At 46.6% G+C, this 19,827-nt stretch overlaps 1 protein-coding gene across 6 annotated transcripts; it reads left to right on the forward strand.

Annotated features, from left to right (window-relative positions):
- Positions 1-1,218: 1,218 nt before the first annotated feature.
- NFKBIZ (NFKB inhibitor zeta) lies at positions 1,219-19,203 on the forward strand. Of its 6 annotated transcripts, none has more exons than XM_054810871.1 (12): positions 10,780-11,125; positions 11,584-11,723; positions 12,618-12,654; positions 12,748-12,851; positions 12,981-13,744; positions 14,189-14,294; positions 14,594-14,740; positions 15,093-15,156; positions 15,804-15,973; positions 16,615-16,725; positions 16,842-17,009; positions 17,667-19,203. In XM_054810871.1, exons 1-12 carry the CDS (start codon positions 10,894-10,896, stop codon positions 17,718-17,720), a joined length of 2,097 nt encoding a protein of 698 aa, XP_054666846.1. In that variant the 5' UTR covers positions 10,780-10,893; the 3' UTR covers positions 17,721-19,203. The 6 variants fall into 6 exon arrangements, with proteins under 6 accessions (XP_054666860.1, XP_054666846.1, XP_054666841.1 ...); XM_054810866.1 differs by having other exon boundaries at positions 10,791-11,125; positions 12,745-12,851; XM_054810885.1 differs by lacking the exon at positions 10,780-11,125 and adding an exon at positions 1,219-1,287 and having other exon boundaries at positions 12,745-12,851; positions 16,842-19,203.
- The last annotated feature ends 624 nt before the right edge of the window (positions 19,204-19,827 follow it).

Here is a 19,827-nt window from a genome sequence, read left to right on the forward strand (position 1 = left end):
AAGGGCATTGAAGCCAGGGCGTGTTTGCTCTGAGAAGATTTGGGTGTCCTGTCCTTACTCGCCATGTTTGATAAGCGTGGTGAATCCTGACCTGCGCCACTGCTGAAAGGAGAAGAGCAGGCAGCATGATTCAGATGGACCCGCTCACCTTTTAGGAAAATCCTGGAAAACTTCTTCCATGCTGAATGTTGTTGTATGTACTGGAGCAGGTGACTCTCTTACATCTGATACATCTGTGACGAAGGGGAGTACATTTTTCTTGGGTGGTTTTTTTGTTTGTTTTTTTTTTACAGCCCGTCCATTTTAATCAGGCTTCTGGCTCTATGGAGCTTCCCCGCTAAGTGACACTAGTCTCCGTGAAACTCATCCCGACCTTTCTGAGGGCAAAATCCCGCTGAAACCCAGGCAGTCGCCAAGGAGAGGTGTTTGCCCTGCTCTACCTCCCAAAGGCTGGAGCTGTTTTTTTTATCTGCGGGACACTGCATCTCTCTCGCTTCCTATACGACCGCTACGCAGGCACCTGCTTGTCCAGGTTACCCTGCAGTGCCAAGGCGGGGAAGGGCTACGAGACGCAGCTTGACTGCTTGCGGTCGTACAGGCAGCGGTGCGGGCAGGAGGTGGGCAAGGAGGAGAACCTGACCCTGTCAGGAAAGAAACCCCGGCATGTTGCACGCTGCAGGTTTCTCTTCGCCCCTTTGTTGTACAGCCCTTTTTTCATTGTTCTTGTCGTGAAATTTGCATCTTCTAGACCCTTTTTTGGCAGTGTTACGCCAGCCCGGGGTTTCCTGCCAGCCTCTTTGGCAGGGGAATGTCCCCGTCAGGGCTTACCCCGCCTGGGAAATTCCGACGCGCAGAAAAAGTCCAGGGAGCCACGCTCACACCGCCCTCCTCCTCCACCCTGCTGCTTCCTCTCACATGTCATAGCATCCCCCCGGGTTAACCAGGGCTCAAAGATAAGTGGTGTGTGATCCACTGCAATAAAAAAAGCCCCATGGGTACTCAGCCTGGAGCTGTAATAAACTTGGGGGGTGTGTTTACGGTGTCTTTTTTTTTTTTTTTCAATATTTTTTTTTCTGTGACCAGAAAGCCAGAGTAAGCAGGACTTTTTTGGGGGGGGGGGGAAGTTTCCTTGTTGCTGCTTCTCTGTTTCATACCGTTAAACCTCAGAGGAACTTTTCAATCATTCACACAGACGTGGCCATAAGGGACGATCAGCTGCCAGTGGGGTACAAAGAACTGGCTTGTTTTCCGTAGAGTTAATTCTAACTTCACTCCTCCGACATGAAGGTACACTATTATTATTTTATTTGCTTTATTGTTTAAAACCTGTAATTGATTGGAACAATATTGGCTTCTCGTTATTTTTTTACTTCTAATAGACTTGCACATGGCTGGTGCTATAATTATTCCTGTGTGTTTTGGGGTCAGGTATGGAAGAATGGCTGGCTTTTGGGAAGGTAATGGGTAATAACCAATATCAAAGAAACCACAATAAATGGTGGGATTTTTGAGAGCCCACAGTGGAGCTATGAGCAAAATACCCCTAAATAACTTAGATGTTTGGGGAAATTCTCTCTGAAACAATCTTTTTTTCAGAGAGGATGTAGTAGCTTTTCCGGGGATGGATGGATGGATGGATGGATGGGTGGATGAATGGGAAGTTAAGCTCTGAGGGCAATGAATGGAAGAAACATTGTTAGTGGGAGCAAGTATTTTGTATAATCTTGATTACAGTGTTTTTCCTGGCAGCTCATCAGTAATTTTGGAATAGCAGAGCATCATCAGCATACAAGCCTGCCAGCATCAGTAGGACAGGAGTAAACCATCATGGTACAGTGTGAGACAACACAGGGAAACATATATAAAAATTGGGATCTATGCTTACTTTCTTATAATTTAGCAAAAAATCTGTAGGAATGAAAAGAAGTAAGTTTAATGAACTTAAACTTCGCTTTAAATTTTGTTACGCTAAGGTGTTTATTAAACCAAACCATAAACTTCTTTTCATCACCTGGTGAGGGTTTCTGTAGCTTACCACATGAGGTGGATTGCACAGCACCCCAGGCCATTACCCGTCCTGTATCTGGCAGGCAGGGAAGGCAGCTCAGCACTAAGCTTCCTGCAGAGGATGAAATGAGGTCTGGATTTTAGACCCTCAAAATTTGGAGGCATGTTTGTACCGTGGTGTCATCGGAGTCTCGCGTGTGGCTGGGGACGGGTAGCTTGCAAGTACTGTAGATGGAAGCCAGGTATTTTCATCTGGGACATCGTGGTTTGCCTGGAGGCACACAGGGGGCAGAGGAAGGGGGATACCCTGGGCTCTCCCTCAGCCAGTCCGGGTGACCATCGGTCAGGGACAAATGGGAAGAAGGTGACATTTCTGCTCCAAACAAAACGCCAGCGTCAGCTTTGTTCCTGAGGCGAGTGGTTTCTTTTTGGCTATTTAGACCTTTTATTGACTTTCTTTACAGCAAGCCACGTGTTTCCCGTTGCGTTTAATGGCAGTGGATAGGAGGAGGGGGCGTGTGGGGAGGAAGTGCCCTCTTCCTCCGGCAGAGCCCAGGGCTGCCTGGGGCAGCCGAGCAGCCGAGCAGCCGCAGCCCTGCCCCCTGCCTCTGCCAGAGCCCCGCTGCCGCCCCGGAGGCAATGGTTGGGGTACCACCACCACCAGCAGCAACCAGCTGCTGGAAATGGGCTTCCAGCAGCTCTCCTGGGCGCTGGGAAGCGTCCCTTCCCGCCCCGGGCTGCCCGGAGCAGCGGTGTGGCGGGCACAGCCCCATCCCTCCCTTCGGCTCTGCCTCCCGCCGCAGCCGGGGCGGCCTGACCTGGCTTCGCTTCCACCCCCGGCCTTCCAGGAGCAGCAGAACTCAATCCCGACGGTGCTGCTGAGAAACCCCTGTGCGATTTTGGGTTTTTTTTTTTTTTTTTCATGTTCCCAGTCACAAGCTCCTGAGATGAAATGTGCAAGGTAGAAACAAGAGCTGCCTTTACTCTTCCTTTCTTGTTAAGAAATTGGCAGGAAATTAAAAGGAAACTTAAACATCCATGAGCTAGCTTCTGTGAAGAGCAGCGTCCTGTAAGACAGGATGTGTCTGGCTTTGGTCGGTGTCTTTTCCCAGCTGAGAATCGGAGGAGGGAGCCAACGCCTGGGAACAGAGCTTTGCACCGTGCCCCACCAAATCAAAGGGTTTATTTCCAACTTTCTTGGTGTTTTATGCTAACTCGAGCACGATTTACATATTACTGTAAATTTGTCATTACTGCCATGGATTTCTAAATATGTAGCAACTGGCTATTAAGTCAGCGGAAGCAAGAAAGAATGTGGTATTAGTATCCTTTTCCACGATATTAATTTATCAGATATAGGACACCTATGGTTCAGACATATGTGGCAGCAAATTCTGACCCACAGGTGGAGCGACCTTGTTCCAGATGAAGATGACTGCACACATTTAACTAAAGATAAAACCTACCCTAGTATATGCAATTCTTCCCAAGCACCAACAAAGTTTTTATACCGCTGCTTGGAAGCAACCTAAGATTTTCCCTACCATAATAAAATTTTATTTGGCTGCCTTGTTTTAGGCGCTTTTTTAAATGAGAAAATTTCCTGTTTATTGAATTTTTGTCTGACTAATGGAGAAGAGCTCTACAGCTGAGTTTCAGGACTTTCCCAAGGTCAGATAGCCATTTGTTTTGAAAGCTGGGATTTCTCTAGTGAATGGAAGTCTGAACAGAAGGCATTCATAAGCTGGAAAACACAGTGAAATAAGATCAGGACATAAGAGGATTGATGATCTTTGCAGTGTTAACATGCTACAAGTCTCTTTCTTTTACTGGGATGGTCTTGTTTCTGCCTGGGCTTTCCTCCACGCTGATGTGCACCCTAGAGCTGAGGGTATGCTCACGGGCTGTGTAGGATTGTGCAAATCAGTGCTGAGGCTTCCTGCAGGTGTTGATCCTGCCACGCAACCGCAGCACGCCTGATCTGCACGCATGCTGCCAGTGTGCCTGGGATTTCTGGACTGATCAGCCTGGTTGGATCTGCTGTCCAGTAGATGTGACTGGTTTGCCATGTCCAAGAAGTGGGTAAATTTTCAAAATCTGCCTGGACAACGTTTTTGAGTGGAAAAACACGTGTTTGGGAAGCCTGGATGTATGGCAACCTTAACCTTAGAGAGGTTACCCATTGCTACACATAAATTAGAGATTAGACAAGTGGGGCCCTGGGTAGATTGCAGTTTGAAAAAATCATATTTTTCTGGGTTAGTCTGACTGAGATACAGCAGCTTTTCCTCCTGTTCCTGTACGAAAGAGTTGAATGGCGATGCTGCATTGGGACAGCTCCGCAGTCCCTGCTAGAAAGTGATTTTGGTTTACAGGTGGTTGAAGTGGTCCTTGTTTGTGGAAGGTAAGAAGACTGAAACGGAAGTCCACCAGAGCCTAACACACCTGCTGTGGTTACAGCACAGGCTCCTGCATCTGAGAGCAGAAAATAAAATTGATACGGGCTCAGAATGACAGGTTTTGGCCCAGGTTGGTTGCACAAGTTAAGAGGAAAAAGGTCTTCAGCATGAGTCACGAGGAAAACTGATGCTTACTCCTTTAGACCTATGCTGAGAGTCCTTCACAGCACTGAGAAACTGCGCTAACCTCCCTTTCTAAACCGGAATATCATAACGAGCGAAATAATTTGAGACAAGAACATGCACTACTTACCTCATCTAGGTATACACAGCATCCTTTACGGGTTGCCCTTTGCTATGGGGAAATGGCCTTCTGCTCCTTGTTTACACGCTGTGACATCAGTTGTGCGTGTCTTTTTTAGCCATGCATTCCTACTGCAAGGTGCTAATGAACTAATGAGATACGTAAGCTTACGAGAAAACATGACTAACCAGGGCAGTGAGTACGTTGAGAGGAATGTCTACAAACACAAGGTGTATGTACAGGGAAACTGTTTACTTGTACAGAAATCAGATCCACTTAGCCAGCTTCGTAACACTTGCTAGGTTTGGGCTTTCTTTTCCTCCATACTGATTTCAGCTGCTTTATATAGCCAGTGTGAAAGGATCTACTTAAGAGCAACCCAATTTTTTTATTCTTTTTTCTTTTTAAATATCAAACAACCTGCGAGAAAAAAGCAGAATTGAGGGCATTCTTCGGATCAAAGGAGCAAGCCCCAAAAGACCTATGTTAAATAAATAGTCTGAGTTTTCCTTTAATATGAAGAATTATACATGTCCCCTTTTGAAGTTCAGGCTAATCCCAGAATGTCAGTCTTGGAGACCAACGTCTAGGAAAAATGTGGCAATACAAGTATAGCAAAGAAGGAGGAAACACTGACTCCTGTGTACTGGCTTTTAGAGGAAAATCATGTCACGGACCATTTCCAACCTGCTGACATGTGGTCTCCTAAACCGTTAAAGCAAACACACGTATCGATCCTGAATGGTCTCTAGGAGGGGAATAGTAACTAAGCTTTTACCTCTGGTTTTCTTGATGCTATTCTGAAAGCAAACGGAGCGTTACGCTGGATGGCTTGGGGCTTGCGCGCTGTGTGGAAATGCTGCAAGCATACAGAGGCGTGGTGGTGGTGGTGTTCGCACGTCTCCGCTCACAGTCTGCAGCAGGAGGCTAATTGGAAAATAAGGAGCATTTGACATCCATATAACAAATATTCGCTTGCATTAAGCAACTGGATTGTGAACTACCAGTTTGATTTCCAGTTTAAAAATGCCACAAAGGTTATACTGCTCCAGAAACGTGTTGCAAAACCGAGTTCTTGTTACCAGTAGTTTGTGCCCTGCCACTTTACTGGAGGCTGACCCTTGTCCTGCGCTGCTGCTTAGGAGACGGTCCAAAGAGAGATGTTTATTCTGCTCCCATGCCCGCTGAACCATGGGCTGCTCTGAAAGCTGGCACGCTCCTCCCTCGCAGTCGGGAGGGACTGCGTGCCTGGCAGAGCGACTATGTGCTGCTCTACAGGGAAGGCAAAGCTCCACTTTCTGGGCTTGGTTTATTTCTTTATGTATTTATTTATTTAAAGCCTACATCCTCTATAGCATTCATGCGCCAGGGACCAAGCAGTGCAGGCACACTGATGCTGTAAAGGCTAGCCCTTTCCTTACAGCCCACCGGCCACATCCATACAGCGTAACAACCCTTTTGCAGCCTTGGTCTCTCCTGAGCCCCATTTGGCCTCCCCGGGACACATCTTCTGTTCGTTTGGGTTTTTTTTCCTTTTCAACTGTTGCATGTGGGACTTGGAGCTACGTCTTCAAGGGGATTTTCTGAGGGGGAAGAGGAGGTAAGATGCCTTTTTGGAGAGTAAGCTAACATAGAGGAAGACAACTGGCAGTCTTGCTCATGCCATCTCTAGGGAGCAGTCTTGGAGCAAACCATGCCCAGGCTTCACCCACAAGGAGCTAGTTTCTCTCACCAGCGACCCCAGAATTGAGCTCACGTAAGAGCAATCCTGAGACCAGGACGTGAGGGGAAACTGTGGGGCCACATCGTTTGACCATATAGAGGTTGGGACTAGTTACATCAGAGATTAGATCAGCGGTGATCACTTACACACAAAGCTATAGGGGATGGCATAGGGTGTTGGGAGGATGTCTTTGCAAGCACGCACAAATCTCTGCCTGAGCTTTGCAGCCCAGATTTTTCCAAGCTGAGAGTCCTCAACCCGTCTGCCTGGTACCCGTTCTGCTGCCTTGTGCTGTGTGGGGGCTTTGCTGGGCTGATCACAGGCAGTTCTGCTGGACGTTTCCTTTTGGCTGCCTTGCTACCGCTTTGCAGGATGACCCAGAGGTCCCCTGCCCTGCAGTGTCACAGCTCGGACTGCAAAGCTCACGTCTGAAAGGATAAACCAGAGACGGCTGAAAGCTGGGCAGCAAAATCTCTCCCTCAGTCTGAATTCATGCAATCTTTATTGAAATGCTGTCCTCAGCATGAGGGCCCAGACACGAGAGAAAAACTCATGGTTAACGTTAAAAAGGATATTGAAAACACGGAAGTCTGTTTTAACAGAAAAACCCCAAAACACTAAGCAGGGTCCTTGATTTTGCTTTGACTTAGGACAGTGGCTCAGCTGCTTCCATGTAACAAGGACACAGTTACTGGAGGCCCTAATGCATGGGAAATCCAGCACAGCGGGTCCAGTGCATCCTTCCTCTGCGCTGGCTCTGAATAGGATAGCAGAAGGGAGGTATATGACCGTGATTAGCCTAGATGTTTAGTTGGTGGTGAAAGTCTAAGGTGTTGGCTTTCAACCTTTCTGACTTTTGCAATGATATCCCTACCCAGTGAGTGCAAGCTTTGACACAACAGGATTTTTTTCTGTTCTTATCAGAATTTTCAGATCCCTTCAAAGTAGCTCATGGGTATGCACAAGTCACACTCTCAAAAGCTGTTTCGGTAATCGCATATATCGGTATAACCTAAACCAAGACCGATTAGCTTTGATTCCACAATACTTGTCCAGGCTGTGTTCTGAAGTGAGGGAAGAAGCAGAGTTTTCAGAAACAAATGCATTTTGTTGCCTATTTTTACAGTGGTCTGAGATACCAAGATAAGCACATCTCACTGTTTGCAGGTGTCTATAAGACAGGTTTCAGGACAAACACGGCTAATACTGGCCGCTAGTTGGCATTATTGATGCATCCCAGTAAATGGAAGTGGTGTGATAAAACCCCGGGAGGGCATCGCTGGGGGAGCTGAGGCGTCCTCCTCCCTGCTCGCCTTGCAGTCTGCTCCAGCTCTGGAGGTTGATGGGTTGCGCTGTGGCACAGCCTGGCCAAAGGAAGCTGAAACCAGCCGGACACCGCAGTGCTGCGGTGCCTTCCCAGCTGACCCTCCTTTTCCCCAGTCTGTTGCCGTCTGTACTGGCTGAGCCAGGTTTTCCGTCAGGAGAAGAGCTGACAAGTGCTTTTGGTCACCACCTCACCCAGGAGGAACTTTCTTAGACTGAAGATGCCTCACGGGGTTTGGGTCACCAGAGATGTTACGTAGTGTTTGGTCCAAAAACCAGATGCTCGCAGTCCAGAGTATAAATAAATATGATTTGTAGATGTAGCAATAATTTACCAGTAACTTGCATGGAAGCACTTTGAAAGCACAAGGCTGCTGGGAGCCAGCTCATCTTGTGCAACCGATGGGTGTGTGTATTTTTGAAAGAGCCTTTTGTTACAGAGCTTGGTGAAATTAGACTTGTCTTAATCTGCTTTGACTGGGAGTCGATTTATGCCAGAAGACCTGATAAATAAGGTGTTGCTGATGAAGCAAGTATAAGTTGAGGTATCAGAGTGTTGCCCGAAGTGGATTTTGCTTGGTAAGATGACAGCAAGTCAGCAATTAGGCCTTCAGTAGAGTAGAAACTTTGGAATAGAAGAGAAAGAGAAATTCCACACCCTCTTCAAGAAAAAAACCTCATTAAATTGTTTTATAGGATAGTTTTCATTCATATGCAGAGACTAATCTTCAGTTAAATCCATTCCAGAATAATTACTGAATAGCAAGGATAAAGGTGCTGTCTGTCCCTGCCTGCGTGTGCTTTAAGACCTTCCAGGACACAGTAGGACTACCAAGAGAGAAATCCACTTTTGGTTTGAAAACTACTTTTAAGCTTGATATTTTGAAGGGAATTACGTGCCAAATCTGATTTTCTGGATTCATGCTACCATTTGCACGTTAAAAGACAAGACCGACTTGCTGCTGTAGTTGGAGACCCTCCTGGCTAGATTAAAATGGCTCGCTTTCCTGGCTACCTGGCAGGGATGTGAATGCAAAGGTTGATCGGTCGGATCTGCTTTCGGAAAGCTGGGTTGCGGATCCTCCCATCAGCCACCGAGCCTACGAAGAGCGTTCGGGGGCTAAAGGGTCTCTGAGCAGCAAACATTTTTTGACAGGAAAACGCTTAAAGTGTCTACCTAAGCCTAAGGTATTGTAACTGAGATCTAAGGCTTGAAGAACAACAGAGAACCGTCTCCTTGCATGTTTAAAACATACAGCCTGATTTCACAAATCCTCACGTGCATAAAGAGGTTCACTGAAATCGGTGAGAACGCGTGCTTGGGAGATAGCTGCCGATTAGGGAGCAAGCGAATTTTTACCTTTCTTGGATGACGCTATTTCTGGTACTACTTGGTGTCTGATTTCATTTTATGGGTTACATTTGCAAATTTTACTGTGACTGCATAAATTCAATCTATGGCATAAACCAACAGTCTTTGGAACAGAAAACTGACTAGCTAATTCCCAGTAAAACCCTTCATCCATCTGGCAGCAGAAGAAATATTTGAATAATATAAAGTAATTCCCTCCTGCCTCCTCGTGGGTCGATTAATATAATTTCATGTTGCACCTGTCCCATGTTTTTTAATACAATTAAAACATGTATAATAATCGAAATTATAGAACTGCATTTTGCATAATATACTTTAGAAATACTGTGTTGTTTTACTACATGTTTTTTGGGGCATCTGCAGCGCTAAAAACATCCTAATCGCAGCCTTGCATGGAGATAAATGCATGCTCGGTTTTTAGAAGATGGTGACCTCAGTGGAAACAAGGAAAGCAGAAATATTCGTTTGAAAAGTAGAAATCTGAGAAGTCTCCCCTGTCAGTATTGGTAATAACTCGGTAGTGTTGTTAACAGTAATCGCAGGCACATGGTTTTGCCCACTTTTTGTTTTGATATTGGTTACCTGCTTCTCCCTGCCAGCCTCGACCGAGAGGCTTTGCCACCGCAGTATGTTGCAACCTAAAACCAAAATAACTTCTGTGCCTGCTCCCTGCCTCCTACATGCTCCGATAACAGAGGAAAAGAGATGACTCATCTCTGTTGTGAGTAACCACTCACGTTCCCCTTCTCTCTGGATGCTGCCCACTTGATGCACATGACCAAAAAATCCCCGTACTCCCAAGACCGTGTCTCCGGAGCTGAAGTCTGGCAGGAGCGGGGCGGACGGTCCCACACCATCGCACTTGGGGCGAGGGGTACGTGCGTGTGGGGACGTGAGCCTGCATCAGCAGCGGTGGGAGGCTGAAGGCGATGCTCGTGGTTTCCATCTCTGCAGCTGCACAAGAGGCTGGAAATTTGGGGTTGCGTGCCTTGTGAGCAGGGCCTGCAAAAGCTGTGGGAGGCCTCCAGGGGCAATCTTGGAGGACGAGGTGTGAGGTGACATCCATCACCATCCCCATCATTAGATGTTAGGAAGAAATTCTTTACTGTGAGGGTGGTGAGGCACTGGAACAGGTTGCCCAGAGAGGCTGTGGATGCCCCATCCCTGGAAGTGTTCAAGGCCAGGTTGGATGGGGCTTTGGGAAATGTGGTCTAGTGGGGGGTGTCCCTGCCTATGCCGGGGGGGTTGGAACTGGATGATCTTTGAGGTCCCTTCCAACCCAACCCAAACCATTCTGTGATTCTATGGTCTCCATCCCACCCCAACCCCATCCCCATCATCTCCATCCCCATCATCCCCACCCCACCACCCCCATCCCCTCCCCGGCGGGGCCGCGGCGGCGCTGCGGGGTGCCCGGCCTGGGGGAGCGGGACGCCGCCGCCGGCCCCTCCCTCCCGTGCCCGCTCCCGGGGGCGGTGGGGCCCCGGGCGGGGCGGGGCGGGCACCGAGCCCCGCCCACTTCGCCCCGCCCCGCCCCGGGCGCGGCCCCCTCCCTTACGGGAAGCGCGGCCCCGCCCTGCCTCGGCCCCGCCCCCGCGGGGGGGCGGAGCCCCTATAACCGGCGGCGCCAGGGCCGCCGCCCCCCACTCGCCGCCGCGCCGCCCGCACAGCCCTGGATCTGGCCGTGCCCGTGCCCGTGCCCGCGCCCGCTCCGCCGCCCGCCGTCCTCCGCCGCCGCCGCCGCCCGCCGCCCCGCGGCACCGCCATGATTGTGGAGAGCAGCCGGGACGCGGCGCCCGATGGCGGTGACGGCAGCGCCCTCAGCAGCCCCATCAACCTCGCCTACTTCTACGGGGCCTCGCCCCACTCCAGCGAGGGCAGCTGCTCGCCGGCGCACTCCGCCCCGGGCTCTCCGGGCTCCGACTCGGACCTCTCGGTGAGCAGCCGCGGCGGCGGCCGGAGGGACCCCCGGGGCGGTGCCCGCCCCGCGCTGCAAGGTACGGCGTGCCCCGGCGGCGGTCCGGCCCCCTGCGCCCGGGGGAGCGGCGGCGGCGGCGGGGGACGGCGCGAAGCCGCGGTTCCCGCTCCGTCCGCACCGGGAGTGAAGCCGGTCGCGGTCCCTTTCGGGCCTCAGAGCCCCCGAAGCGGTGAAAAGCGGGAGCTCCGCGTCGGGCGGGAGCGTTTCGGCGGCGCTGCGTGCCCAGCGCCGGGATATTTCCAGCCTTGCGGGAGCGGCCGGGGGGGTCCCCGGGTGAGGAGGCGGCGGCGGGGGGAGCCGCACGGCTGGGAGGGTGCGGTGGGCACCGCCTCGGCTCCTCTCTGCTAAACCGTGGATTTCAGTTGTTTTCCCCGAGCGTTTCCGCTTTTATGTTTGGGGTTTTTTTTTTCTTTTATTTTTTTAAGCAAAAGCGGAGTCAGTGGCTTAAATTCGGGTTTCGTTTTCATGTCTCAACAGTTGAACAACACATGGCGGGGGGAAAGCAGCACAGGGGACCTTTCCAGGGGGTCCGTGTGAAGAACTCGGTGAAGGAGCTCCTGCTGCACTTCAGGAGCAGCAAACAGATGTCCTCGGGCTCCGCCACGGAGGAAAGCAAGGTAACCAGCATTTTTCAGCACTGACATAACTGCTGTTAATGAAGCTGGCAAAAACAGGCACACGATAACGCTAGAAACGCGCTTGCTGCTTTATCTGATGTGGATGGAGTCAGTGTTTTTCCCTTTCAATACGTAATGGAAGAACAGAGCTGGGAAGAAGTTAGTGGGAAGGTTTAGTGCGGGAGAAGGAGGCACTTAAAAATGTTCTTACTAAGCTTTGTTTTCGAAAAGGAGTTTGGATAAAAGTACGTTTGTGTTATGAAACCACAGAAACTCCCTGTTAACTCGAATGAGGTCATTCATTGTAAGAGTTGGGGAATCTTCTCAGAAGAGGATCGTTTGTCCATCGTCTGGAGCACACAGCATAAAGGCAGACCCCTCCAGTCTAGAAACTGAAAAAAATGTAGGAATTCTGGGAAGATTAAAGGGGATATTTTTTTAATAGTCTTTCTGGGTGTGTGTTTGCGAGCTTCCTAGATAAGTGTTGTCACAGGAACATTTTTGCATAGAAAAGTTCACGGCATTGAAGAAGTATAAAATCGGCCTGCTTATCTATGTTTAAAAAAAAAAAAAAGTCCTCAGACGTCAGTAAGGAACAGTATCTTTCTCTAGATTTTCTTGAGTTTTGTGGTATTGTAACAAATAGCTTAAAAAGCCTTAAGAAAAATGGTGGCTTTCATTTAAGTTCCATAAAAGTCTTTCCATTTTCTAACCTTAATTAAAAGCAATTAAATTAGGGTTAGACAATCATGTACTAAAATTATTCTAAGGTATATATATTCTATGTTTGCTTCTATTGAAGTTGCTGCCGCTTCCCTCTTGGTTTTGGTTTTTGTTGTTTTTTTTCCTGAAGTTGCATTATAATAATGGAATAATCTGGATTTTTCTCCAAAGGCACAAGGAGGATTGGTGAACTACGAGCAGTACACAGGTGAAAAAAACCCCCTTTTTTTAAAATACCCTGCAATAAGATTTTAAAAGTTGATTGTGAGAGTAACCCCCAAATTTATTTTCTTTTCAGCAGAGCTGAAAAGCATACTAGGTCACAGTGGCAAAAGGAAGGCTCCTGAGCTCCTTTCTGATGGACCTTCTTTCAAACGCCAAGCTACTATTCACCCACACCTCCTGGTAAGCTTGTAGTATGTTTTTCTGTGCCTTTATTTTTTAGTTTGCTTTATGTGATCAGAAACTACCAGACACAACTACATTTCTAACTTTCTGGGGCTTGTTTTGATTTTCCTTTATTTTTCCTGACAGACGCCACCCCAGACACCAACTTCTATGGATAACATGGAAGAGACTCATAAAAATGACCCAAAGCATGACAACAATTCTGATCTGCTTCAGAGCATTATAAACATCAAGAATGAGTCGAGCCCCGTTTCTCTGAACACAGTGCAGGTTAGCTGGTTGCACACTGTCTCCACTCACAGCTCGCCCGGCGAGCAGTACCAGGACAGCCCGGGAACCCAGGCTTTTTCCCCGTCCCAGAAGTACCAAGCATTCCAAGATCACACCTCCCAGCATATGCTTGATCCGCCGCAGCATTACCAGTTCCCGCCGTCCCAGAACCAAGATTTGTCACAGAGCTATCCTTCGGACACCTCCCTGGAGTACAGGCCGTTTGCTGCCAATGACCAGTCTCCTGGCTACCAGCAGAATACCTTTGAGAGCCATGAACTGCAGTACTGCCCCTCGCAGAGCTTCTCCTCCCTCTTGAACGACTCTGAAGGCTCGGAGGGCATCTCCGCTCCCCTCCAGCCGCTCACCAGTGCCCACCCACAGGCTGATGTCGGCCCCCACGCTCCGAACTTCAGCTTGCTTTCCGGTAACATCTGTGGTCATCTGGAGCGCAGTGTCTCTTTGGCTACTTTGAATGTCTCTCTACCTGACCAAAACATTGCCAGAAGCACAACGCAGCTGGGCAAGTCATTTTTTCAATGGCAAGTGGAGCAGGAGGAAAACAAACTGGCAAACATCTCTCAAGACCAGTTCCTTGCAAAAGACTCGGATGGAGACACGTGAGTGCTGTTTATCTTGGTGTTTCTGATGTGGAAGGTTGGGGAATATTTCTATTTGGGTTCTGGTGGACCATGGGGTTTGATGGAAGCTGTTCATTAGCAGTGCTTGTATCAGGGGTGCAGTAGTTCTGCTAATCAAATGACACGTGGTCTTGCTGGTGGACTGTGACGCACAGAGTTGCAGCACATTGAATAGATGAGGCGTTTGTATCCTCTAACGATAAGTATAAGAAATTAGACTTTCATCAAGTAAATGGGGAGAAAAAGATTCTAATTTAGATGCTTTGAATTGGCCTGTGAAGAAGGTACCTGTATTCCTGTCTTAGTCACCCAGACAGGTCTGAAGCTGGCAGTGTAACACCACCCCTGTACGTTTGGATCTCTGCAATGTCTCAAGCCCCGGGTTGTATGGTGGCGTAACTCTGTTTCCCCTCATTCCTGCAGCTTCCTTCACATTGCGGTTGCCCAGGGCCGACGAGCTCTCTCCTATGTTCTTGCGAGGAAGATGGCTGCCTTGCACATGCTGGATATTAAAGAGCACAATGGCCAGGTGAGGTTCTCAAAATCTTTGCACCTGAGTGCTCTGTGTGTCTGGACCTTGAAATGCTTATTTAATATTAACCCTGAGATTTAGCCTGCATACTAATATTAACCTTGAGCTATTAATACTTCTTGGGATCACCTTGAGCTGGTAAAACTATGCGCTCTGCTTCATTGTCCTGGCTTCCTGGTATTCATAATCGCTGTTTAAATAATGCCAGGTAGCTAGACTTTTTATTTGTTTTAGTTGCTCTTTCCTGTTAGCGATCAGATGACTGATAGTTTAAATTTTCTTCTCGATGTTTGCAGAGTGCTTTCCAGGTTGCCGTGGCTGCCAATCAGCATCTCATTGTGCAGGACTTGGTTAGCTTGGGGGCTCAAGTCAACACCACCGACTGCTGGGGTAGAACGCCGTTGCATGTTTGCGCGGAGAAGGGGCATGCCCAGGTCCTTCAGGTAAGAACCAGGCAGGCGTAGCTCTGCCCTGTCCATAAGATTTGTTTCGTATGTGTTGTCTTGGAAAACTCTGAAAATGCCACTCCTCCCCTTGTCTTTCTCTGTAGCCTTGTGAGTATGTCTGAGGGCTCCACAGTAATGGCTTAAAGTGAGGCTGAGTTTCATGTTAAGGTTCTCACCAATGTTTTAAAGTAATTTGGTTGAATCCTCCAGTATACAAAAACAATAAACAGATCTCCTCTTCATGCTGTTGTTTATTGCAACTTTGTTGCACTAAGACTGTATACGAGCTTGAGGAAGCAATATGTGGTTTGAATAAGACCGAAATGCATACCTGTTCCCACTTTTGTAGGCGATCCAAAAGGGAGCCATGGGAAGCAATCAGTATGTGGACCTTGAGGCAACAAACTATGATGGTGAGTAGTTAAGAGTTTATAATTTACAGAGTTACTGGATGTTGTAATGTTTTATGGCTGCTGATGTGAATGTTATCCTGGGTTGAGAAGCAATAAAATGGAATATATCTTTGCCAGGTTGAAATTTACAATTACAATTGAAATTACATTACAATTGGCATATCTGTCAGATAAAAACATGGTTAGTCTGTGCCTGTCAGGACCTCTTCCCTCTTATGCGTGATCGCAGTGTTTGACGTGGAGAGCGTAGGTGGTAACAGGCTGTTAAAAATGTGTCAGTGCCAGGGATACATTGGTGGATACAGAAGCCAGGATCTCTGACACCAGAGAGCTGTTTTAGTTGAACCACTTTCCACACAATAGCTCATTCTAAAGTATATTTTGTAAAAAAAAAAAAAACCATCAGAAATTGATTCTTTTATTATCTGCTGGCTCAAAGGTCACAGTAGGTTGCTGCTTAACTCCTCTGGCAATGGACAACCCACATCCTGAGCCATTCAAGAGCAATCACTGTCACTTAAAAATGTGGAACCGTCCCTGGACTTGACAGGGAGAGAACCTCCTTTATCCATCCTTCAAACCAAGCAGCTGTTCAATACTTCTGTATTGCATTTGGTCATTAATGATGATTTGTTTTTAATGTTAAGGTTTGACAGCGTTGCACTGTGCTGTCCTGGCCCATAATGCCGTGCTGCATGAACTGCAAAACAGTCAACCACCTCACTCCCCTGAGGTCCAGGAGCTTCTGCTGAGGAACAAGAGCCTGGTAGAAACCATCAAGACTCTAATACAAATGGGAGCATCCGTTGAAGCGAAAGTAAGTACAGCGGCTTTGTGCAAAGTTACAGATCCAAAGAGAAGCAGAACATGTCCCTTTCTCCCACGCCACATCTTAGCTTTATTACAAAGGAAGTAGACTAATTAGAAAGCTTCCCTACAGCTTAACTTACCCAAGTGGAATGAGAATATTGCACATATTCAGAACAGGGGATTATCAATGCAAATGAAGCATAGGAAAAGAGGGAGGTGACAGTCTAATTTTTGGATTAAGAATGATGCTATGTTGGCTGTAGCTGGCTGTGTCTTGAAAGTAAGAATATGTTTGGAGCACTCTGAGGTATCTGTAGTAATAGGGCGTTGATGATACCTTGTTCTTGAACTGCAAATTTTAATTAAAAACTGCTTCCCTGTCCAGTTTAGGTCTGTGCTGGGCCAGATCATTACTTGGTATAACATTTGATATTTTGGCTATGTAAGCTTACTGCCAAAAGAGATCTGGTCCATCATTCATTAATATTCATATTAAAATAGATACCCAGATTGACTTTCAGTGAGCTGTAGTGCAAATGTTTGTTCAACACTCTGCAGTTATTCTGCTTTCTGTTTTATTTGTCTGCATGTTTACCCTGGATAGGTGAAGCACCTGCAGGGAAGGCTAACAGTTCCTTTTTTTGATAGGATCGCAAAAGTGGTCGCTCTGCTTTACATTTGGCAGCAGAAGAAGCGAACCTGGAGCTCATTCGTCTCTTTTTGGAGCTGCCCAACTGCCTCTCTTTTGTTAACGCAAAGGTACGTTGGTTGTTCCAGAATGCAGGTATAATCCGGGATGTTCGTGTGTGGCACCGCGAGTGTCCTGAGGCTCGCGCCCCTGCCTTTCCTTCACGGCGTTACTTTGTCTTCTGCAGGCTTACAACGGCAACACAGCTCTCCACGTGGCTGCCAGCCTGCAGTATCGGGTGAGTCAGTTGGATGCTGTGCGCCTGCTAATGCGGAAGGGAGCTGATCCGAGTGCCAGAAACTTGGAGAATGAGCAGCCAGTTCATCTGGTTCCTGATGGCCTTATAGGAGACCAGGTAAAAAGCAAAACAAAACAAGCAACCCTCTCCTTTGCTCCCATCTGTCCCCACACAAAAGCCTTATTCCTCTCCAAAAGATTCTTTTGGTTTTTGAGTTGCAGCTTTTAAGGAAAAAAACTTAGCAAATGCCATTTTATTCAGGGATCTTTGGTTTTAATATCAGGATCAGACAGACTATACGAATACCTGAAATTACAGGTTTTACTTGTAGTTTTTAGTTTGTCGATCTCAAAAGCTTTTTCCTGTCAAACTAAGGTTTTTTTCTTTGTAACCTTGTAATATCCCTTCTCTTGTTCATCTCGGTATTGCCTGAGATCATGCTTTTGTTGCTCTTGTCATAATTAGTAATGGCAGTTCTTAGGCCTCAATAACAATTGAAGAAAATCCCTTTTTCCTAGGAGCTATACAAATACATGATGAAAAAGGTGACTCTTGACCGAAGAAGCTAATAACTTAAGCAACTGAGTAATTCTGTTGCCTTTCCTTCATCCAAATGCTGTAAAATTGGATCAATTCTGGTGTAACTGAACTCTGAACATAGGCTCAGATAAATAAGGAATGCAGAGCTGGGTCTAGGTGTTCTTTTTTTTTTTCAGATGATGACTCACTTTGGTATGATAAATACTAATGCTTTGTCTTTTTTCTCTTCTGCAGATAAGACGTATCCTAAAAGGGAAGGCGATTCAGCAGAGAGTGTCGCCATTTTAAGCTCCATGTTTCTTGGAGTTCAGCAACTCACACTCACTGTCAGTCAGGCAGTCCTAATGTATCTGTAAATAGACCATTTGCCCAGTGTGGGCAAATGTTAGTTGTTTCTATGAAACAAAAGTATTTTGTTCACTATCATATAGTGGGTTATATAAGAGTAAAAAAAAAAAAAACGCAAACAATCAAATTCCTCCGAGCAAACGGGAATATTTCATTCCTAAGTATGTAGAACATTCACCTGGATACCTGGATTTCATAGCTACGGCAAGACTGATGTTATTTAAACAGCCATGCAGATAAATTCTGGACAAGAACAATTCTACAGGAAATCTTCTTAGAGAGGGCTGATACACGTCAACATTGCAGAGTTGGTTTTTTTTGTTGTGCTATTAAAAACACTTAAGTATTAAGTGCTAGAGACAGCAAGTATTTTTGAAGTTGAACGTTTATTTATGTAACTTTGTAGCTTTCTTCCAGTATCTCATGCAGGATTGTATATAGTCACTGGCATTATTGTACAGCTGTATAGTTCTAAGAATCTATTGATCGCTTGGGGAATGAACTGAAGAAACAAGTTCCTTGATCTTGAACTTGCAAATTGCATGTAGAGTTTTAATACTATACTGGTGCAAATTGGGTAAATTCTGTTGTTTTGGAAGACTGAAGACTGAAAGTACAGTTAAGATAGATTGTCCCTAGCACTGATTTGTGCGTGCTTTTGGAGTTGTTAATAAAACATGAAAAACCATGCTTCTTCAGGGGACTGTATCAGTTTTTCTTGTACCCAGTAGAGGTTTTTCTTTTGATGGGACAATACATTAAGGGAGAAAGATCATGACTTCTATAGCGTATATAACTTTGTACTTTAAGGAATATGATCCTGATTCAGTGAAAATATTTAGCATGTGCTTAACTGTGGATGCATACTGAAATTGTTCCATGTTAATTATAATACTTCAACATGTGTAAGCCCCACTAGTCTCAGCAGGGCTTAAGCACGTGCATAAGAAGTTTGCTGAATTGGGCTCTAGTTAATACTAGAGTCTTAGTGTTTTTCACCTCCTAAGCAGAGTTAGTCCATTTATGGTTTTACCTTATAGGTATAGTGGCTAGCCAAGTAATATTTGAAGTTAACATTTTTCTATTTTTTAATAATTATGGGTATTAATGCAAAATGTATACTAATGATGCTATATACTTGTGTTCTGTTGGAGAAAACTTCTTCCTCCTATCACTTTCTGAACGATCTGTGCTGGGATGTAATCCAGTAATATGTTCTCTGTTTGGTCTTTGCTCTTAAACTGTTTCTGCATCACGTGCAGTTTTCTGCCATAACCATTTAATTAGTCTGATCGTGCTATTTTGACAAAGTATGTCTTGTAGACAAGCTAAGTGAAAAAAATCTGATATGCGGAGGCCTAGTTGCAATGTATTTCTTGAGGGGTCTCATGTAACTTGTGTTTGAATAAACATGCTAGTTAAATTTTGGTGGTTAATGTCTGTGATACAAATAATTGTGATGAAATCAAGCTTGAGACAAAACTGACGTAGCACAGTAATGCTGTGAGACTGGTGAAGATCCATTTGTTAAGGATGAAATGAAGTATCTCCATCCTGCTGTTTATGCTTTCTCTTGTTTGATGCTGGTTTTGAAACTGGTGCTTGAGTGTTTTGGGTCATGTGCCATGCAGTCGTATTGCCTGTGTATTTAGTAGATGCTCCCCAAATAGAGTTAATAGTCACCAGGTTGTCCAAGTTGCAGGTTGTTACCTGAACACTTGTCCCTGTATACTTGGAGGAATGATAGCAGTTATGACAATGTCATGTCTTCCCCGTGGCTTCCTTGCCTTGGTCCTCAATTCTTACAGCTTAGGCACAAGCAGTCACCTTCGCACAGGTGGAAGTCTGTGTGAGCAAATGAGGCTATACCCATGGGGAAAGGCTCTCCTTGCTTCACAAATCAAAAAAGATGGGCTCTGAGCTGTCCGTGACCTTTGAGGAGGAAGAACTGTCATCAGACTGTCCTTGCTGAGCACTGAGCTGGGGAGATGGCAACAGCCAATAAAAGCAGATGAAGCATTAGGATCTGTAGGAAAGGAACTGAAGA

The sequence above is a fragment of the Grus americana genome, chromosome 1 (genome assembly GCF_028858705.1).
Source record: "Grus americana isolate bGruAme1 chromosome 1, bGruAme1.mat, whole genome shotgun sequence".
NCBI classification, from domain to species: domain Eukaryota; kingdom Metazoa; phylum Chordata; class Aves; order Gruiformes; family Gruidae; genus Grus; species Grus americana.

Excerpts from the sequence above, each read along its gene's own strand:
- NFKBIZ (XM_054810853.1), top strand. The coding sequence starts at position 10,894 with ATGATTGTGGAGAGCAGCCGGGACGCGGCGCCCGATGGCGGTGACGGC. Across the intron at positions 14,295-14,593 it reads TTAAAGAGCACAATGGCCAG|AGTGCTTTCCAGGTTGCCGT; the intron begins GTGAGGTTCTCA and ends CGATGTTTGCAG. Across the intron at positions 16,726-16,841 it reads TCTCTTTTGTTAACGCAAAG|GCTTACAACGGCAACACAGC; the intron begins GTACGTTGGTTG and ends TGTCTTCTGCAG.